Below are 20,319 nucleotides of genomic sequence, written 5' to 3' on the forward strand. Positions count from 1 at the left end.
ACAGTAAGTTACAGTTTGTTTACCCTCCCATTAGCTGACAGCTCACTGTGTATGAAGGAACCTTTAGACCCAACTTATAAGGAGGCAATGTTAGGCGAAATTCAATTTAATAGAGTAGAGACCGCATTTCCTGTATCCATCTGTCCCTGAATGGACCCCTGGGTAGATTCCGGACCTTGGCTATTGTGACTGTGCCGTAGTAAACACGGGTGCGGTTGCCTCTTGGGTGAACTGTTTCCTTTCCGTCCTACAGATGTCCAGTGTGGGGGCAGCTGAGGATCATGGGGGTTCTGCTTGTAAGTTTATGAGGAGCCTCCATGCTGCTCTCTACAGTGGCTGTACTGGTTTCCATTCCCACCAACAGTGTATGAGAGTCCTTTTGTCTCCACAAGCCAGCCAGCCTCCTTCACTGAAAGAAGAAATAATAATATATGTTATGATATAATATATCTAATTAAGTATTATCACTATATTCTATACTTATTTAGCATATTACATAAGATGTTATTGTTGTATACTAATTTGTATTAGGTATTAATAATATACTATTTAGAATATAAATTAAGCATATAAATATATAATTAAATCAATTCTCTGCCATGGGTCGTGGGTGGCATTGCTCATCCCCATCCTCCTTCTCAGCGATGGGGACTTTGTCCCCCTCAGCACAGATCAAGGAAGAAAATCTGCAGGGAGAACTGTCCTCTTACCATAGGGACAAGAGTCCCTCCGAGACAAGACAGTGGTTTTGCTCGTTGGCTCAGATGTCCTGTTCCAGAACGGGGGCTCGGCCTCACCCGTGCAGAACTAAAAATTGCACTGAAGAGCTTGTGGTCTTGTTTGTTCCAAACAGGCAGTCTCTACCCCAACCCTACAGGCAAACTCCACCACTACAACTAGGGTGACGGAACATCCTCAGTCAGCTTTAAAAACAGCATTTGCTTCCTTCAGAATTGGGAGGTGGAGCCATTTAACTGAAAAGAAGCATTTCCTCCCCTCTGTGTGGGCCTTGGGGGGCTCCTCCCCACCTCTGTCCCCCACCCTGGGATGATGGCCAATCAGGCCACACCCTGACCCACACCCCAGCCCACACCCTGACCCTCTTCACAGCCACAGGACAAAGTGCTGGCTCTCCCTCCCATGCCAGGGGCTGCAGACGTGTCCCAGCCGACTTCAACAAACCGCACATGCTTTCCACACACAATCAAACCAACCGCTGGCTGTGGTCAGCATCTTCAAGTCTGAGAAAGGCAGGATACAAGACATCTGTGGTAGTTCCAAAAGGACTTTGAGAAGAAAAAGCTCTTGAGTATGCATTGCTCTCTGGAGGACACTCCAATGGGAAGGCAGATGCGTAGTTGAAATGGGGTCCCCAACCCGGCATGGCTTGCCTGGGCAGCCCTGGGAAGGGGCAAAGCCTCATGGGCTGCTCCAGGGAGGGCCGGCCACTCCTCTTGCTGCTGTGGGGAGACGGAACTGAGGTTTGCAGACCTGCCCTGTCTCGGACGGCGCTCGCTGACCAGGCACGGTGGAGCCTGGGGGGTCCAGGCCAGGCCCTAAAAGCCTATTCCAGGGGAGGCAGGGCTCAGGCCAGGGCGCGCCAACCTTCTAGAGCCTCGGATGCAGCGTTCTCAAGGCTGGGAAAAGGTGGGGGTGCCAGAGACTGGACAACATTCAGTCTGCAGTCTGGCGCGGTGTCCCCACATTGGTTTGTGAAATGGCGACTGAGCTTCCACAAGATTCAAGAGGGAGCTGTGATCAGATGACAGCGTATTTCTTGGTGATAGGAAAGAAGCATTTTTAACTTTGTTTAATCCAGTATCCATGGTTATTTCACTCTGGATTTCCTCCTACACACATGCACACACACACACACCACACACAACACATACACACAGATAACACACACAACATACACACAACACACAGACATGCAACGCACCACACACACAACACAAAATATACACACAATATAAGCAGCATACACACAACGCACACAACATACACAGCACATACAACACACACAACACATGAAACACATAACACACATACATACCACATATAACACACAATACACATTCACATATACACAGCAGACAAACACAGCACATACAACACACCACATGCAATACAACACACACTCATACACAACATAAAACATACAACAAATAGCACAAACAAAACACACACCACATGCAACACACGACACACATACATGATACATACAACACAATACATAATACACACACAACATAAACACAGCACATACAACACACAACTCGTGCATACCACACGCAGCACACAACACACACAACATACACACAACACAAGCAACACACACAACTCATACAACATACACAACACACAGCACGCATACATGCTAGATGCAACACAACACACAGCACGCATACAGGCTAGATGCAACACAACACACATGACACACATGCATGCCATATGCAACACACAATACACTCACACAACACACAACATACAGACAACACATACCACATGTGACACACAATACACACAACATGCACACAAAACACAATACACACAACATGCACAGACAACACAGAAACAACAAACACACTCAACAGGCACAACATAGTCACACACACACACACACACACAACCACTACTTGAAACACTTATTGATAGCATGGAACAGAATTTGAAAGCATTACTGCAAACTAGGACAACTGAATTTTAATAACCATGATGGATTGATCAATTCTGTATGTTCCTTGTTAAAGCAACAGCGACAAGGGAGATGCTGTGTGTTCATTGTTGATGCTGCTTTGTTCACAGATGTGAGAACCACCACCCCAGCCTTTACCCTTAACATTCCATCTGAGGCAAACCACACTGAGCAGCCGCCTGCAGGCCTGGGAGCAAGGCTACAGGAAGCAGGTGTTTCCATCCTTCCCAGGCGAGGCCGCCCAACATCAACACTGGAGAAGAAGGTGGGTGGGCAAGCCAGGTAGTTCCTTCCTTCCTTCCTTCCTTCCTTCCTTCCTTCCTTCCTTCTTTCCTCCTTCTTTTTTCCCCTCCCTCCCCTCTTCCTTCTTTTTCTTTCCTCCTTCTCTCCTTCCTTCCCTTCCTCCTCCCTGCTCTTCCTCCTTCTTTCTCTGCTTGCTTCCCTCCCTCCTTCCTGCCCTCCCTCCTTCCTCCTTTTCTACTCTTTCCTTCCTTCATTTTCTCCTTCCTTCCTTCCCTCCCTCCCTCCTTCCTTTCTTGTAAAACCTTCACTGAAAGTACAGCATCTGTCAAAATTTACTTCTTTTATATCAATCAGAAATTTTCAAACACTATAGAATTTCCACCAAGTAAGTTATTTATATCATTATGTGATCAATTTTGCACGAACAATACAAATCAAAATTGCCTTAACTTGAAAATTTTGATGAGCACGTTGTCTCAGGACTTTGAAATATGTACATTTTTACCAAGAGTCTTTGACGTTTTTTACCTTTTCTCTAGATCTTAATGAAACATCACACTTCATCATCAGTTATGATCTTCTTAAGAATTATTCTGCTTTCCTTCTTCAAAGTTCAAAAGAATATTTCAAATCTGCCTTTTATCTTTTAAAATGTGAGGCAAAATCTCTACATTATTATTTTCACTGAATAGGTTTTAAAAACTTAAGTTGTTCTTTCCGACTCTCTTTGTCACTAATAACCACTTATTTGAGTGACCCAAGCCTCTATGCACCGAAACCCCTCCAGTGGGCCTGACGGGTCAGGTGGGTGCATGGGGAACCATGGTAGGTGCCTGGCCTTCTTAAATTTCTCAGGCCAAAAGAACTCTTACTAATTTTATGACATCATTGTTTCACACCTCTTGTAACATACTTGAATTCATTTAACTAAATGAAAGTTGACATTCGTGTTTTGTTCTTAATCATGCTCACTTTTTAGGCCAACAGGACGGGCCGCAGATATGGGTCTGCAGGGACTCAGCCCTCAAAAGTATGATGGAGTATTTGCAAACATTTTTAACATGTTACTAACACAATGCAATAGCAGGGCAAAATCTGAAGAAAGAGTAAAGGGGTTCCCAGGACAAGATGGATTTATTCTAATAAAGGGAGCAGAGATGGGTGCATTGGTGAAGAGGCGCGGGTGTCCGGTGAGACTGCACAGTGGGAGGGTGGACACACAGGGCAGCTGGCAGCACCGGGTGCATGGTTTCCTCAGAAAAATCTACTAGGTTATGGTCTTGACCACTCTCCTAACCTTTCTCAATGATCCATTTTTAGAAAAAACCTCATTTGATGGCGGAAGATGAACCTTCAGGGGCCCTCTTGAAGCCGCTGGTTTTTCGCGTTGACGAGACCACCCCGGCTGTGGTGCAAAGCGTCCTCCTGGAGAGGGGGTGGAATAAGTTTGATAAGCAGGAGCAGAACGCGGAGGACTGGAACCTGTACTGGAGGACACCCTCTTTCCGAATGGCCGAACACAACAGTGTTAAACCGTGGCAGCAGCTAAACCACCACCCTGGAACCACCAAGCTTACCAGGAAAGACTGTTTGGCCAAACACCTGAAGCACATGAGGAGGATGTATGGCACTTCCCTGTACCAGTTCATCCCCCTGACGTTCGTCATGCCCAGTGACTACACCAAGTTCGTGGCTGAGTACTTTCAGGAGAGGCAGATGCTGGGCACCAAGCACAGCTATTGGATTTGCAAGCCTGCTGAGTTATCTCGTGGGAGGGGGATACTAATTTTCAGTGACTTTAAAGACTTCATCTTTGATGATATGTACATAGTGCAGAAATATATCTCCAATCCTTTACTTATTGGCAGATATAAATGTGATCTCCGCATCTATGTTTGTGTTACTGGCTTTAAGCCTTTGACCATTTATGTTTATCAGGAAGGGTTGGTTCGGTTTGCCACGGAAAAGTTTGACCTCAGTAATTTGCAAAACAATTATGCCCATTTGACCAACAGCAGCATCAATAAATCCGGGGCCTCTTATGAGAAGATCAAAGAAGTGATTGGTCATGGTTGTAAATGGACGCTCAGCAGATTTTTTTCCTACCTTCGTAGCTGGGATGTGGACGATCTGCTTTTGTGGAAGAAAATCCACCACATGGTTATTCTCACCATTCTCGCCATTGCACCATCTGTCCCCTTTGCTGCCAATTGCTTTGAGCTCTTTGGGTTTGATATTTTGATTGATGACAACTTGAAACCATGGCTTTTAGAGGTCAACTACAGCCCAGCCTTGACCTTGGATTGTTCAACAGATGTGTTGGTGAAGAGAAAACTTGTCCATGATATTATTGACCTGATTTACTTAAATGGTCTAAGAAATGAGGGGAGAGAAGCCAGTAATGCCACACATGGAAATTCCAACATCGACGCTGCAAAAAGTGACAGAGGTGGGCTTGATGCTCATGACTGTCTTCCTTATGATTCTCTTTCGTTCACAAGCAGAATGTACAACGAGGATGACTCTGTGGTGGAGAAAGCTGTGAGTGTGCGTCCTGAAGCTGCACCTGCCTCCCAGCTGGAAGGAGAGATGAGTGGGCAGGATTTTCATCTGTCAACACGGGAGATGCCACAAAGCAAGCCCAAGTTACGGAGCAGGCACACGCCTCACAAGACACTCATGCCCTACGCGTCCCTCTTCCAGTCGCACTCCTGCAAGACCAAGACCTCCCCGTGTGTCCTCTCAGACCATGGCAAAGCTCCAGATCCCCAAGCAGGCAACTTTGTTCTTGTTTTTCCTTTCAATGAAGCAACTCTCGGAGCTTCCAGGAATGGATTAAATGTCAAAAGAATAATCCAAGAGCTCCAGAAACTAATGAATAAGCAACATTCCTAAGTGGTAAAAAATCAAATCAAGAAAAAGTGACATGGATTTTTAAAAACCAAGGATCCTCTCCTAGAGAAAGCAATAGTTCAAGTCCCTACCTGTGCCACCAGCATGTTAACTATGACATTGGGACTGAAGATGTGGCCATATGTATAAATATAACAGCTCTGACAAAGCACAATATGTTCAAGTGGTGATTAAACTACATTACATCCCATGTTTATTTGCTCAGGTGTCTTGAAAGAATTCTACAAATACCACACAGCCTCCCACCAGTAATTGAATATGCTACACTACGATTATGCTATGTATGTATTTAAAGAGGAGAAAAAGATTATTCTAATATTTTTAAAGGATTATTAGGTGAAAACAGTACAAAAGAAGCCAGGAGTTAACTTTCTGTGTGTGTTTTTTTAAATCAACCAGTTATTTGTTAAAATTATTTTGTTAACTTAAGATCAGACAATCATTCAGAGTGAGATAAATCACTGAAAGCCCTAATGACTCTGTTGTTTACAAATCCTGGGCTTGAAATCAGACTTTGCTCCAAAGAGCTCCCTGTGGGGGCATCCTCGGGCTGTATTTCAATAGTGGCCCCTTGGCCTTGTCGCCATTTGTTTACCATCACAGCATGTGAGGTCATGGCCTCCCAGATCAAAGTATGCTGTCATTCCTGCCACATAAAAAGCATCTGCAGTCCTAAGACATAAAAATTCCAGGAGGTTACTTGAAAACATTATTCTAGTGAAAGTAGTCAGATACAAAAGGCCACATGTTGTATGACTCCGTTGATATGGAATGTCAGAATTGGCAAATCCATCAAAAGCAGATTGGTGGCTTAGGGGAGGGGTAATGAGGAGTGCCTGCTGATGGGTAGGGGGCTTCCCTTTGGGGTGACAGAAATGTTCTGGAACTATATAGAGGTGATGGTTGCACAACACGGGGAATTCACTAAATATCACTCATGGTACATTTTGTGTTATGTGTGTTTTACCACAATAAAAAAGTTAAAAGCTGGCCATGGTGGCTCATGCCTTCAATCCCAGCATTTTGGGAGGACAAGGTGAGAGGATCTCTTGAGCCCAGGTGTTTAAGACCAGCCTGAGCAACATAACAAGACTCTTCTCACTTAAAAAAAAGAAAAATTAGTTTTTTATTTAAAAAAAAAAAAGGTAGGGATGGGGAAGCGCAGACAGGCGTATCTCCCAGCAGGTTCCTGGGTGGGCAGGCCTGGTCGCAGGTCACAGCTGAGAAGAGCTGGAGCCAGTTGAGAAGACCCCCCGTGGACCAAGGTCAGAAGTCAGTCTGCAGGGGCACTGCTAGACGTGTGCCTCCAGGGTCCCCAGGTGGACAGAACCACTCTCAGTCTGCAGGCAGGATGGGCCAGGACCGAGGTCCAGGGCCCTTTGAGGATCTGCCATAGGACAGAGGTTGGCAAGCCTACTCCAGGGACGGAATTGTGTGTCTCCTGGCAGGACCCCGGCTGGGCAGAACTCTCCCAGATCGTAGCCTGGTAGGAAAGGCTAGACCCAAGCCCCAGGGCTGTGTCAGGATCTGCAAGGGTCCAAGTTCATTAAGCTCCATCCAGGGGCACTGGTGGGTGAGACTCTAGCAGTTCCCTATGTGACTGGAACTTCTCCTGGGTGGCAGTAGAATGGAGCTGGAGTCAGCATTCAGAGCTTGTTCAGGCTCTGCAATGGGACGGAGGCCAGCAACCCTATCCTGGTGGCCTAGACCAGCGAGTCTCCCAGCAGGCCCCTGTGTTGTTAAGAGGGCTCCTGGGTCACAGCCGAGAGGGCCTAGAGCCAAGAGAGGGTCCCGTCAGCATCTGCTGTGGAACAAGACCCACTGCAAGCCTCTGGGTGTTTCAGATGGGTGAGTCTCTCTCTAGGTCCTCGTTGGAGCAGGATTAACCTGCAACCACAGCTGAGGGGGGCTGGTGCCAAGGCACAGGGTAATTTTCAAATCCACAGCTGGGACCATGTTGGTGGACCTGCCTGCTGAGGCACTGCTGTGCGTGACTTCTCCAGGACTCCTTGGCAGGTGGTTTAGGTAGACTGAAAGTGAAGGGATGGAAAAAGATATTTCAGGCAAATGGAAATCAAAAGAGAGCAAGAATGGCTATCCTTATGTCTGACAAAACAGACTTTAAGTCAATAACTGTAAAAAGAGACAAAGATGGTCCTTACATAATAATAAAGGGGCCCATGCATCAAGAGCATGTTACAGTTTTTAAGTCTGTGTACCCAACATTGGGCCACCTAAATATGTAAAGCCAATAATAATCAATCTGAAGGGAAACATAGACTGCAATATGATAGCAGCAGGAGGGCTTCAATACCCGACTTTCAACAGCAGACAGATCATCCAGACAGAAAATCAGTAAGGAAACACTGGGCTTGAAACTCACATTGGCCCAAATGGACCTAACAGTCATGCACAGAACATTCTCCAGGATAGATCATAGGTGAGGCCACAAAGCAAATCTTAGCAGCTTTAAGAAGACTGGATTCATATCAGGTTTCTTCTCTGACCACAGTGGAATAAAAATAGACATCAAAAACAGGACGATTTTTTAAAAAAAATCACAAACATGTGGAAATTAAGCAATATGCTCCTGAACAACCACTGAGTCAAAGAAGAAATTAAAAAGGAAATTTTAAAATATCTTGAGACAAATGAAAATGGAAACACAACATACCAAAACTTATGGGATGCAGCAAAAGAAGTTATAAAAGAAAAGTTTATACCAATGAATGCCCATATCAAAAAAAAAAAAAAGATCTCAAATAAACATCTGAACAATGCATTTCAGGGAAGTAGGAAAATAAACTCAACCCAAAGTCAGAAGAAAGGAAATAAAAACTAGAGCAGAAATAAATGAAATAGACACTAGAAAAACAATAGAAAAGAACAATGAAACTACTTGGTTTCTTAAAAACAAAAAAAAATTGTTAAATCTTTCACTAACTGAGGAAAAAAAAAGATGACAATAAAATCAGAAACGAAAGAGGAGACATTACAACTGATACCATAGAAATACAAAGAATCAAAAGAGACTATTGTGAATAATTATATTCCAAGTAATTGGATAATCTAAGAGAAATGGATAAACTTCTAGACACACACAACCTAACAAGACTTAATCATGAAGAAATGGAAAGCCTGAATAGACCAATAACAAGTAAGGATATTGAATCCATAATAGAAAGTCGCTCCTTAAAAAAAGTCCAGGACCTGATGACTTCACTTCTAAATTCTACCAAATATTTAAAGAAGAACAAATACCAATACTCCTCAACTCTTCCAAAAACCTGAAGAAAATACTTCTAAATTCATTTTACAAGGCCAGACAAGGACACTACAAGAAAGAAAATTATAGACCAATATCTCTGATGAACATAGATGCAAAAATCCTCAACAAAATACTAGCAAACTGAATTCAACAGCACTTCAAAGGATCAGAATCAAGTGGATTTTCCCCTGGGATTTGAGGATGGTTCAACATAGGCAAATTAATAAATATAGTACCCCATATTAACAGAACAAAGGGCAAAAATCATTTGATCATCTTGATAGACACACATACAAAAAAAGGATTTGACAAATTCAAAAACTTTTCATGATAGACACACATACAAAAAAAGGATTTGACAAATTCAAAAACCTTTCATGATAAAAATTCTCAGCAAAGTAGAATCAAAGAGGTTACCTCAACACAATAAAGATCGTATATGGCAAGCCTGCAGCTCCCATCATACTCAATAGTAAAATGTTGAAACCTTTTCCTCTAAGGTCAGGAACAACATGAGGATACCTGCTCTCACCACTTCTGCTCAACATCATACTGGAAGTCCTAGTCAGCATTAAGAAAACAAACAAACAAACAAACAAATAGGAAAGAAAAAATAAAATTGTCTCTGTTTGTTGATGACATAATCTTATATATAGAAAACCCTAGAGATCTCACCCCAAACTGTTGCAAACTCAAACAAATTCAGTAAAGTTGCAGGATACAAAATCAACAAGCAAAAAGCAGTTGCATTTCTACACACTAACAACAAACTACATAAAAAAGAAATTAAGAAAATCCCATTTACAATAACATCAAAACAATAAAAATACTTAGCAGTAAATTTAACCAAAGAGGTGAAAAATATGTACGCTGAAAATTATAAAATGTGATGAAAGAAATTGAAGATGACACATATTAAAATATTATCCTGTGTTCATAAACTGTCAGAATGAATATTGTTAAAATGTCTGTACTATCCTAAGCAATCTACAGATTCAATACAATTTCTATCAAAATCCCAATATCATTTTTCATAGAAATAGAAAACACAATCCTAAAATTTGTATGGAACCACAAGAGACCCCAGATAGCCACAGCAATCCTGAACATAGAGAACAGAGCTAGAAGCATAGCACTATTTATTTTCAAAACAGATTACAAAGCTAGAGTAACCAAGCCAGCATGGTGGTTGCATGAACACATACGCATGGACCAGTGGGACAGGATGGAGAGGCCAGAAATCAAGCCACGTATTTACAAGGAATTGATCTTCGACTAAGGTGCCAAGAACACACAACAGGAAAGAACAGTCTCTTCATTAAATGGTGCTGGGAAAACTAAGTGCAGAAAGATGAGATTGGACCTTTTGTTCACACCACATACAAAAATCAACTCAAAATGGATTAGAGGCCCAAACAAAAGACCTGAAACTGTGCAACTACTAGAACAAAACCTAAGGAAAAAGCTGCACAACATTGGTCTGGTCAATGATTTCTTGGATATCACCCCAAAAGAGTAGGTAACAAAAACAAAAATAAATGGGATTAGATCAAACTAAAAGCGCCTACACAGCAAAGGAAACAACAGAGGGAGACACAACCCCCAGGCTGGGAGGAAATATTTGTAAACTCTGTATGTGATAAGGGGCTAGTTTCAAAAATATATTTAAAAATTCAAATACGAGCAAAGGACCTGACTAGACATTCTCAAAAGAAGACACATAAATGGCCGAGAGATACATGAAAAAATGCTCACTATCACAAATCATCAGGGAAATGCAAATTAAAACCACTAGAGCACTTCATACCTGTTAGAATGGATATTATTAAAAAGATGATCCATTACAATATCCCTTCTAACAGGTATGAAGTGATATCACACTTCGTGTTTTGCTGGGGATGTGGAGAAAAGGAAGCCTTTATACACTGTTAGTAGGAATGTAAATTAATACAGCCATTGTTTTAAAAAAGTATGGATGTTCCTCAAGAAACAAAAAATGGAATTACTATATGATCCAGCAATCCCACTTCTGGGTATATTTTCAAGAGAAATGAAATCAACATGTCAAAGAGATGTCTGCACCTCCATGTTCCTGGCATCATTATTCCCCGTAAGACACGGAAGCTACCGAAGTGTCCAACCACAGATGAGTGGATAAAGAAAGGCTGGTGTATATCTACAATGAAACGCCATTCAGCCTTTAAAAAAGAAGGACACTGTCATTTGTGACAACATGGGTAAACCTGGAACACATTATGCTAAGTGAAGAAAGCCAGGCGCAGAAAAGTAAGTATCACAGGGCTTCCCTTGTACGTGTAATCTAAAAATGTTAAATTAATTGAAGTAGAGAGTAGAATGCTGGTTACCAGAGGCTGAGGAGGGGGTAGGGTGGCAAATGAAGAAATGCTAGTCAAAGGGTACAAAGTTCAGTGAGGCAGAAGAACTAAGTTTTATGAAGCCGTGGTGGGGAACTGCTGCGGGAGGGGCCGGGGGAGCGGCTGCACTCTTGGTCGGCCAAGTGAAAGCCCATGTGCCTTGGTCTGTGGGCCTGGCTGAGGCAATGCAGCTCTCCTGGGAGCAGAGAATCACCCTGGCAGGAGCGTGGAATCCTGGCTGAGTTCTTCCCATTTGGTATCAACAGCATTTTATATCAGCACAGCACATACCCACCTGAAGCCTTCATTGGAGTGCAGAGTACAGACTCACCTTGCTTGTAACTACAGATCCTGTGCTCATACAATATCTAAATAATGTGCTCGAACAACCAAAGGATTGGCTATACAAATGTTCAGTTCATAAATTGGCCACAGTCATTGCAAATATTGAAAGTGGTGATGTCCTTGAAGGAAGGCACTTTGATACTGAGTGTGACAAGACTGCAAAAGATGACGGTGCACCCAGAGAACAGACAGTGCACCCAGAGAAAGGAGGACAGGTAACCCAGAGAAAAGACGACAGTGAACCCAGAGAAAGGAGGACAGTGAACCCAGAGAAAAGTCTCAGAAAGCTATCCAGGACAAAATCCATCCAGCGATCAGATGAACCACAGTTAGTGACATTTCTGCAACTGTTGAATTTTCTTGTTCATTTGATCTATGATTTATGCAAAGATCTGGTTGTACCTGGAAGATGGCAAGAGTGGGGACCACAGTTCATGACCAATCCGAGCAAGTCTCCCTTCGTTCATTTGCTGCTACATCCGCACAGCTCACAGCATGGTGGCCCACAAAATCTTGTCAATGACCGAGGATGATATGAGGAAGACAGTGTAATTTTCAAATGTCGTTTTCCTGAAACCAAGTCAACTATAGCTGATATGTTTTATTTCACTGGGTAATGTTGACATGGGAAAAACCAATATTATACTTTACTGAACTTTGTGTAATTGGTCCATTTTTTTGATACCTGTAAGGCTTACCATGGGGTTGACATAATGAATTTATTGCACATTGTTCAAAAGGAACCAGGAGGTTTTTGTCAGCACCATAATGTAAATTCCATTGCAGATGGTAACTGTAGATGGAAAAACTTTTGCTATAAAATGAAATGCTTCCTTAAATCAGACATTCTGGTAAAGTGGCTTGACTCAGCACAGGTAGGGAGATATTTAAATATAAAATACAATGAAAGCAGTCTAAATATTTAGAATCTTGGTTTAGATCCTGAAAGTAACTAATAATCCATAAGCAATGCAATATTGCTCTACTGGATCCTTTTCACATTTATTTCATTATGTAGTTTTCCATATTTAATAAATTTACAGACTTAATTTATATAACTTGAACCTATGAAGGAACGGATATTTCTACTGTTTAATGTCCTGTGATGTAGAACTCTTGAAAAAATTTTATATTTTGTATAATCAAGCTTTAAGTAAAAAATGAAGAAATAAAGTTAAACGTGTTATTCTTTTTTAATTAATTAATTAATTAATTAATTTTTTTTTTTTTTTGGCAGAGTCTTGCTCTGTCGCCAGGCTGGAGTGCAGTGGCGCCATCTCAGCTCACTGCAACTTCCGCCTCATAGGTTCAAGTCATTCTCCTGCCTCAGCCTCCTGAGTAGCTGGGACTACAGGTGAGTGCCACCATGCCCAGCTAATTTTTGCATTTTAGTAGAGACGGGGTTTCACCATGTTGGTCTTGAACTCCTGACCTTGTGATCTGCCTGCCTCGGCCTCCCAAAGTGCTGGAATAAAAGAAGTTCTAGTGATCTGTTGCATAGCATGGTGACGATAGTCAATAATAATGTAGTGTATATTTCGAAATTGCTAAAATAATAGATTTTCAATGTTTTCTTCACACATAAAAAATGATGCCTGTAAAGTAATGGATATGTTATTTAGCTTGATTCAATCATTCCACAATGCAAACATACATCAAAACTTCACATTGTACCTAATAAATATATACAATTACTGTCGGTTGAAATTATTTTGAAAGAGGCCAGATTAAGCTGCTGCAAGTAGGGATGCAGAGTGGGTGGCGCAACTGCAAAGAGCAAGGGTCACCGCCAGGGTCAAGACAGTGACCTCTAACCGTGGCTGGGTGCACAGGGAGACTGCGGGTACACCTGACAAAGCCTATGACCTCAGCCAGGCGTGGGGGTGTGCACCTGTGGTCCCAGCTACTCCAGAGGCTGATGCAGGAGGATTGCTTGAACCTGGGAGGCGGAGGTTGCAGTGAGCTGAGATCGCGCCACTGCACTCCAGCCTGGGGGACAGAGTGAGAGTCTGTGAAAAAAGAAAAAGAAAAAAAAAAAAAAAAGGCTGTGACTTGACCTGCATGGAGTTCAGAGAACAGGCAGGAGAAAAAACATGTTCCGGGGAATTTAGACACGAGACTGGAATGAACACTTTGTTCATTGCCTGTTTTCACGCATTTATACATTTATACGCTCTCAACTCTGTTCCAGGAAAGATTTAAAGGACGCAAGTAAGAATGCAAGCCCGTCAAGGCTGCTCCGATTTTAAATGTCAGTTCAGCTCCTACTTTATGGGGTTTGGCAAATAGAGTTAAGGGCCTTTTCCTCAAATGCTCAAACATTCCAATGAGACTAAATCAAGCAACTGGAATCGCTTGAAAACCAGAGACCAGACTCCATTCTCCCTCCGTTTTTTTGAAATCTTCACTTCTTTATCACTAGCTGGGTTTCGATGACTCTTCAGGTGTAAAGGTCAACCTCACAGAAATGGGAAAACCTGTGTTGTTAGGAAGGATGGTTTTATGTGAGCATTTGAAGTTTTAGGGCAAGAATGGCCTCGGGCCATCTGTCAGGAAAAGCTGCCACATCTGGCAGTATCTCTCCTAGGGTGAAACGTGCGCAGATTAAATTGAAGTAATAACGAGCTCACGTAGAGTCTGAGACGAGACAGGAAATTTGTATGCACGGCATGTGCCTTCGGTGCCCGGGCTATGGAGGAAAGAACACAGACGGTCCTTCTGAGGTGGGGCAGACAAAACCGGTGAAAGTGAAGGAGAATTAAGGCGCTACACGGTGGTCATTCAAAAAGCCTCAGACTTCCCCTCCTAAGAAGATGGAACAGGCGTGCGTTTTCCTCCGTCCCGCAGGTGCAACCGGAAACCTCGGGCAGTGCCCATCAAACAAACTCAGGAAGACCAGAGGTGGAGAGAGGAAGCCCGGGGGAGCTGGGGGACCCTGAGAACGACAGGGTGGGGCGTTCCTGGTTTTTGTTTTTTTTTTTTTACTCTTCCACCCCAAACTGGGTGCTCACAAGGACGCGGAGGAAGACAGCCCCCGCTGCTGTCTCCAGCCAGAGCACTGCGAGAGGCGCGGCTCCAGGAAATATTTCAAGGACCCTGGGAAATGGGTGGAGATCTCCGAATCTAAAAAACCTTCAGGAGACTGGAAGTGTTTTGAAGTTGAGGGTTGTGGTTCTTTCTCATTGGGTTTCAAAACAGGATCCCCATTTCCCTTAATGTAGGATTCGAAGGCATAAGCAGAAGAGGAAAGGGGTGTCAAGGTCAGAGCCGCCTAGAAGGCAACGAGAAGCAGAAGCGCAGGCCTGCTAGATGCTCTTCAGAGTGACTTCGCTGTGGGCTGCGGCAGGCAACACAAGGAACTCAGCATCCACTGGCCACGATCCCCTCCCCGGAGCGGAGGACACAGCCCAGTTTCTTCAGGCGGTGGCTCCAGCCAGCTCTGCCCCACAGGGAAGGAGCGCGCAGCTGCCACACACCGCAGGCAGCGCTGACAGACTCGGCCTTCCGGGAGCGCAGGCGTGTGGGGGGCGCCGCCCTTGTCGCTGTCTGGAGCCCCGCAGGCCCGTGGCCCCCTGCCTGGTTCTCCCGCCTCTGCAAGCCTAGCCTTCAGGACTCCGCCTCGCCCCCCTCTTTTCTGTTCGGAGACCCACGGGGCCGTCTGTCTGGACGATGTGTGCACATTTCTTACCTCGATTCCTCCGCACACCAGCTACAGGCACCGCTGCGCTGGGGACGGCACAGCTGAACTGTGCGGGCAGCGAAGGGGCCTCACGGGGACGGCTCAGCTCCCTGAGGGCGCAACCCACCTGGTCCGGGGACGGGGGGGGGGAGGAATAAACTTCCGCGGTTTTCAGTGACCCAGTTTGTGGCACGGCACATGTTGAAAAGGTGAATCTGACCGCGTTAACCGCGTTACTTCAGAGACGCGCTGTGAGCTGCTTTGCGCCGCGAAATGACCTGTTTACCCGACAGCGCCCTCTGCAGCCCAGTGCCAGAACCGGCTTTTTCACGATGTTCCTACGTTGTGTTTACAGCCTCCCTGCGAGGGGTTTGCACGCACAGGCGGACCTCGTTTTATTGCGCCTTGCTCTGTTGTGCCTCGCAGATACTGCACCTGTTTTTACAAATTGGAAGTTTGTGGTAACTCCGTTGGGGCACATCTGTGGGTCCCGTTTTCAAACAGCTTGTGCTCACTTCATATCTCTTGTTTCACATTTTGGTAATTCTTGTAATATTTCGATTTTTTTCATTATCATTATATCTGTCATGGTGATCTGTACTTAGTGATCTTCGATTTTACTTTGTAATTGTTTTGGGGAACCAACAACTGCACCCACGTAAGACAGAAAACGTAATAAATGTCACGTGTGTTCCACATGCTCCACTGACCAGCTGCCCCCATCTCTCTCCCTCCCCTCAGGCCTCCCTATTCCCATTACACTATTAATAACCTACAACGGCCTCTAAGTGTTCAAGTAAAAGGAAGAGACACACATCTCTCACTTTAAATCGAAAGCTAGAGATGATTAAGCTTAGTGGGGAAAGCCTGTTCAAAGTTAAGATAGACTGAAAGCAAGGCCTTTTGCACCCAGGAGTTAGCTCAGTTGTGAATGCAAAGAAAAACCTCTTAAAGGAAATTAAAAGTGCTGCTTCAGTGAACACATGAATGACAAGAAAGTGAAACAGCTTTATTGCTGATATGGATCCCTCAAGCCAAAGCCTAATCCAGAGCAAGGCCCCAACTCTCTTCAGTTCCACAAAGACTGAGAGGAGTGAGAAAGCTACAGAAGAAAAGTTTGAAAGTAGCAGAGGTTGGTTCATGAGGTTTAAGGAAATAAACCATGTCCATAACATAAAAGTGCAAGGTGAAGCAGCAAGTGCTGATGGAGAAGCTGCAGCAAGTTATCCAGAGACCTAGCTAAGGTAAGTGATGGAGGTGGCCACACCAAACCACAGGTTGTCAGTGTAGATGAAACAGCCTTCTGTTGGAAGAAGATGCCATCTAGGACTTTCATAGCTAGAGAGGAGAAGTCAATGCCTGTCTTCAAACTTCCAAGGACAGGATGTATCTTGCTAAGAGCTAATGCAGCTGGTGACTTAAAATTGCAGTCAATCTCATTTACTATTCCAAAAATCCTAGGGCCCTTAAGAATTATGCTAAATCGGGAGGCCGAGGTGGGTGGATCACCAGAAGTCAGGAGTTTGAGACCAGCCTGACCAACATGGAGAAACCCCGTCTCTACTAAAAAAAAAAAAAAAATACAAAAAATTTGCTGAGCATGGTGGTGGGTGCCTGTAATACCAGCTACTCTGGAGGCTGAGAAAGGAGAATCGCTTGAATCCGGGAGGCGGAGGTTGCGGTGAGCAGGTTGCGGTGAGCCAAGATCATGCCATCGTACTCCAGCCTGGGCAACAAGAGCAAAACTCTGTCTCAAAAAAAAAAAAAAAAAAAAGAATTATGCTAAATCTACTCTGTCTTTGCTCTATAAGTAGAATAACAAAGCCGGATGGGAGCACATCTGTTTACAGAGTGGTTTACTGAATATTTTGAGCCCACTGTCGAGATCTACTGCTCAGAAAAAAAGACTATTTTCAAAATATTACTGTTCATTGACAATGCACCTAAGGGCTCTGATGGAGATGTGCAAGGAGAGGAATGTTGCTTTCATGCCTGCTAACACCACATCCATTCTGCAGCCCATGGATCAAGGAGTAATTTCAACTTTCAAGTCTTGTTACTTAAGAAATACATCTCAAAAGGCTATAGCTGCCATAGATAGTGATTCCTCTGATGGATCTGGGCAAAGTCAATTAAAAACCATCTAGAAAGGATTCACCATTCTAGATGCCATTAAAAACATTCATGATTCATGGGAGGAGAAACAATATCAACATTAACAGGAGTTTAGAAGAAGTTGATTTCATTCCTCATGAATGATTTGGAGGGGTTCAAGCCTTCAGTGCAGAAAGTAACTGTAGATGAGGTGGAAATAACAAAAGAACTAGAATTAGAAGTAGGGCCTAAAAATGTGACTGAATTGCTGCAATCTCAGGATAAAATCTGAACAGATTAGGAGTGGCTTCTTATGACTGAGCAAAGAAAGGGGTTTCTTGAGATAGAATTGACTCCTGGTGAAGATGCTGTGAACATTATTGATATGACAACAGATGATTTAGAATATTCCATGAACTTAGTTGATGAGGCAGTGGGTAGGGTTTGAGGGGATTGACTCCAATTTTAAAAGAAGTTGTACTGTGGGTAAAATGCTATCGAACAGCATCGCATGCTACAGAGAAACCTTTCATGAGAGGAAGAGTCAATCAGTGCAGTAAATTTCATTGTGGTCTTATTTCAGATATTGCTACAGTCACCCCAACCTTCAGCAACCTCCACCCTGATCAGTCAGCAGCCATCAACATCCAGGCAAGGCCCTCCACCAGCAAAACAATTATAACTCACTGAGGACTCAGATGATCATTAGCATTTTTAAAAACAATACACTATTTTTAAATTAAGATATGTTCATATTTTAGACATAATGCTATTATACACTTAATAGACTACAGTATAATATAAACCAAACTTTTATAGGCACCGGGGAAACAAAATATTTGTGTGACTTGCTCTGTTGCAATATGGGCTTTATTGTGGTGGCCTCACAGTATCCCCAAGGCCTGCCTGTAAGGTGAGGCAGCAGCCCAGGAGCTAGTGCAGCCTGCCAGGTGCTGTGTGTTCCCAGCAAGCAAGGACACTTGGGAAGTGATACAAAGACAGAAAAGTTTTGGTCGTTTGAGAATCAACTCATAATAAAAAATAAATAATGAAATATGGTTAATTGAAGTAAGTTGATTACAAACTGAAAATGATATTCAGAAGAAAAAAGTTATATACAAAGATGGTTGTGATACAAAAGAATATAATGACACATTTAATTTTATTCCCTTTAATAAATGAGGAATGTGGTCTTACTCCTTCCATTGTCTGCTTCTAAAGTATAGATATAAACCTGTATCTATCTGCAGATGCAGATAAGACACCTGGGAAACCACAAGAAAGCCAAGTAGCCTGGGGGAAAATGGGCATTGAGCCAAGAGCAAAAAATAAGAGTCGATCCCGTTGGTGCCACCTGACAGCAGAGATGGCTGAGGACCCCCGAGCGTGAGTCCGGAGAGCTGCCCTGCAGCCCCACCCTGCCTTTCCAGGATGAGCCTTCTCCAGGAAGGCACTGCGCATTCGGAAAGTGAAGAATGCCTGTGTTTCCAACACCAACCCCAGCTCTGCTGATGTCTCAGAACGCCAGGACCACGCATGATGGAACACCAGGCAGGGGAGACTCAAATATACAAGGCGAGAGGCCAGGCAGGGCCAGCGTCTCCCTCAGGCACATGAGGGCCCACAATACTTTTAGGAACCCACGAAAATGTTTTAATTTCTCTTAAAAATCAGAAGGAAACAAATAAACTCTTAGGTATAAGAAAATGTTTCAATATACACGATTGATATATACACCTTTATACAAATGCATTAACAAAACTTACGTGTTTAAATTTTTTAATGGAAAAAAGATCCCACAAAGGCAATGAAAGTCATGATGTGGCCTGATCCCAGGTTGCAAAAAACTAAAACATTTGTGAACGGCGTTCATTAGAAACACAAGAATGCTAATGTAGCATGTCAGGTTTAACCATAAAATGTTGAATACAATGTCCAGTGACTTGAGTTTAAAATGCTGGAGGAGGAATAACCAGAAAGTAACACAGTTTCCGCTGTCACACCCACACCTACAGCAAGACAAACTACAGAATTTCTGTTTTTCTTTTTAAAGCAGGGAAAGAAGTAAAAATGACAACAAAATATAATTACAGTAATAATTCTAGGAAAATATAAAAATTAAATATAGAATAATGAGAAAATGGTTAATGTTGTAGAGTAGGTTCAAAGTGGAGGTATGTAAGAAGTAGGTGATAATCTGAATTGTTTGGTTGTGTCTCTTGTATAAGGTATTTGTTCAAAAGAATCAGCCATGCTAAACCTATAATTGCAGTATTCATTAAGACAACTTAATTAGAATCAATCTTTAAGTGCTCAAGCAAAGGTTGTTTCGAATGTGAATTTGATAAACTGAGCATCAGAGTCCTCATTTTTGGGCGTCAGCCTCCATGTTGAAATCCCTTTCACTTTAACACCAATAATCAGAGGTCACGAGGCCCCTCTCCATGTTCTCACCTCTTCGTTTGCTCCAGAGCCTCTGAGGCTCCACTCTCCACTCTGGCTGCTGGGGAGAAAAGGTGAAGGTGACTGAGCTCCATCCTCAATGTGTTCTCTAGATGGGGACAGGCAGGTCCCCAGGTCATTGGGATACAGTGTGAGGAGGACCCGAGGGGTGCGGGGTTCAGGGAGCACTTGGGGGCTTTAGCCTGGGGATGGAGCAGGGTGAGCCAAGGAAGGTTTGCAGAAGGAATGATGAGTCGGAGGA

General features: G+C 43.5%; 1 protein-coding gene across 3 annotated transcripts in view; it reads left to right on the forward strand.

Annotated features, from left to right (window-relative positions):
• Positions 1-20,319, forward strand: part of TTLL2 (tubulin tyrosine ligase like 2) — a 33,069-nt gene that overhangs the window by 7,266 nt on the left and 5,484 nt on the right. For 2 of the 3 annotated variants that reach the window (XM_054686497.2, XM_016956628.4), the window contains exons 2-4: positions 2,809-2,963; positions 4,262-6,135; positions 13,080-13,196. In XM_054686497.2, the coding sequence (XP_054542472.1) occupies positions 4,277-5,836 (1,560 nt within the window). In that variant the 5' untranslated portion in view covers positions 2,809-2,963; positions 4,262-4,276 and the 3' untranslated portion in view covers positions 5,837-6,135; positions 13,080-13,196. The remainder of the gene's footprint in view (positions 1-2,808; positions 2,964-4,261; positions 6,136-13,079; positions 13,197-20,319) is intronic. The other variant, XM_063813681.1, reaches the window with a different exon arrangement.

This window comes from Pan troglodytes, chromosome 5 (assembly GCF_028858775.2).
Source record: "Pan troglodytes isolate AG18354 chromosome 5, NHGRI_mPanTro3-v2.0_pri, whole genome shotgun sequence".
NCBI classification, from domain to species: domain Eukaryota; kingdom Metazoa; phylum Chordata; class Mammalia; order Primates; family Hominidae; genus Pan; species Pan troglodytes.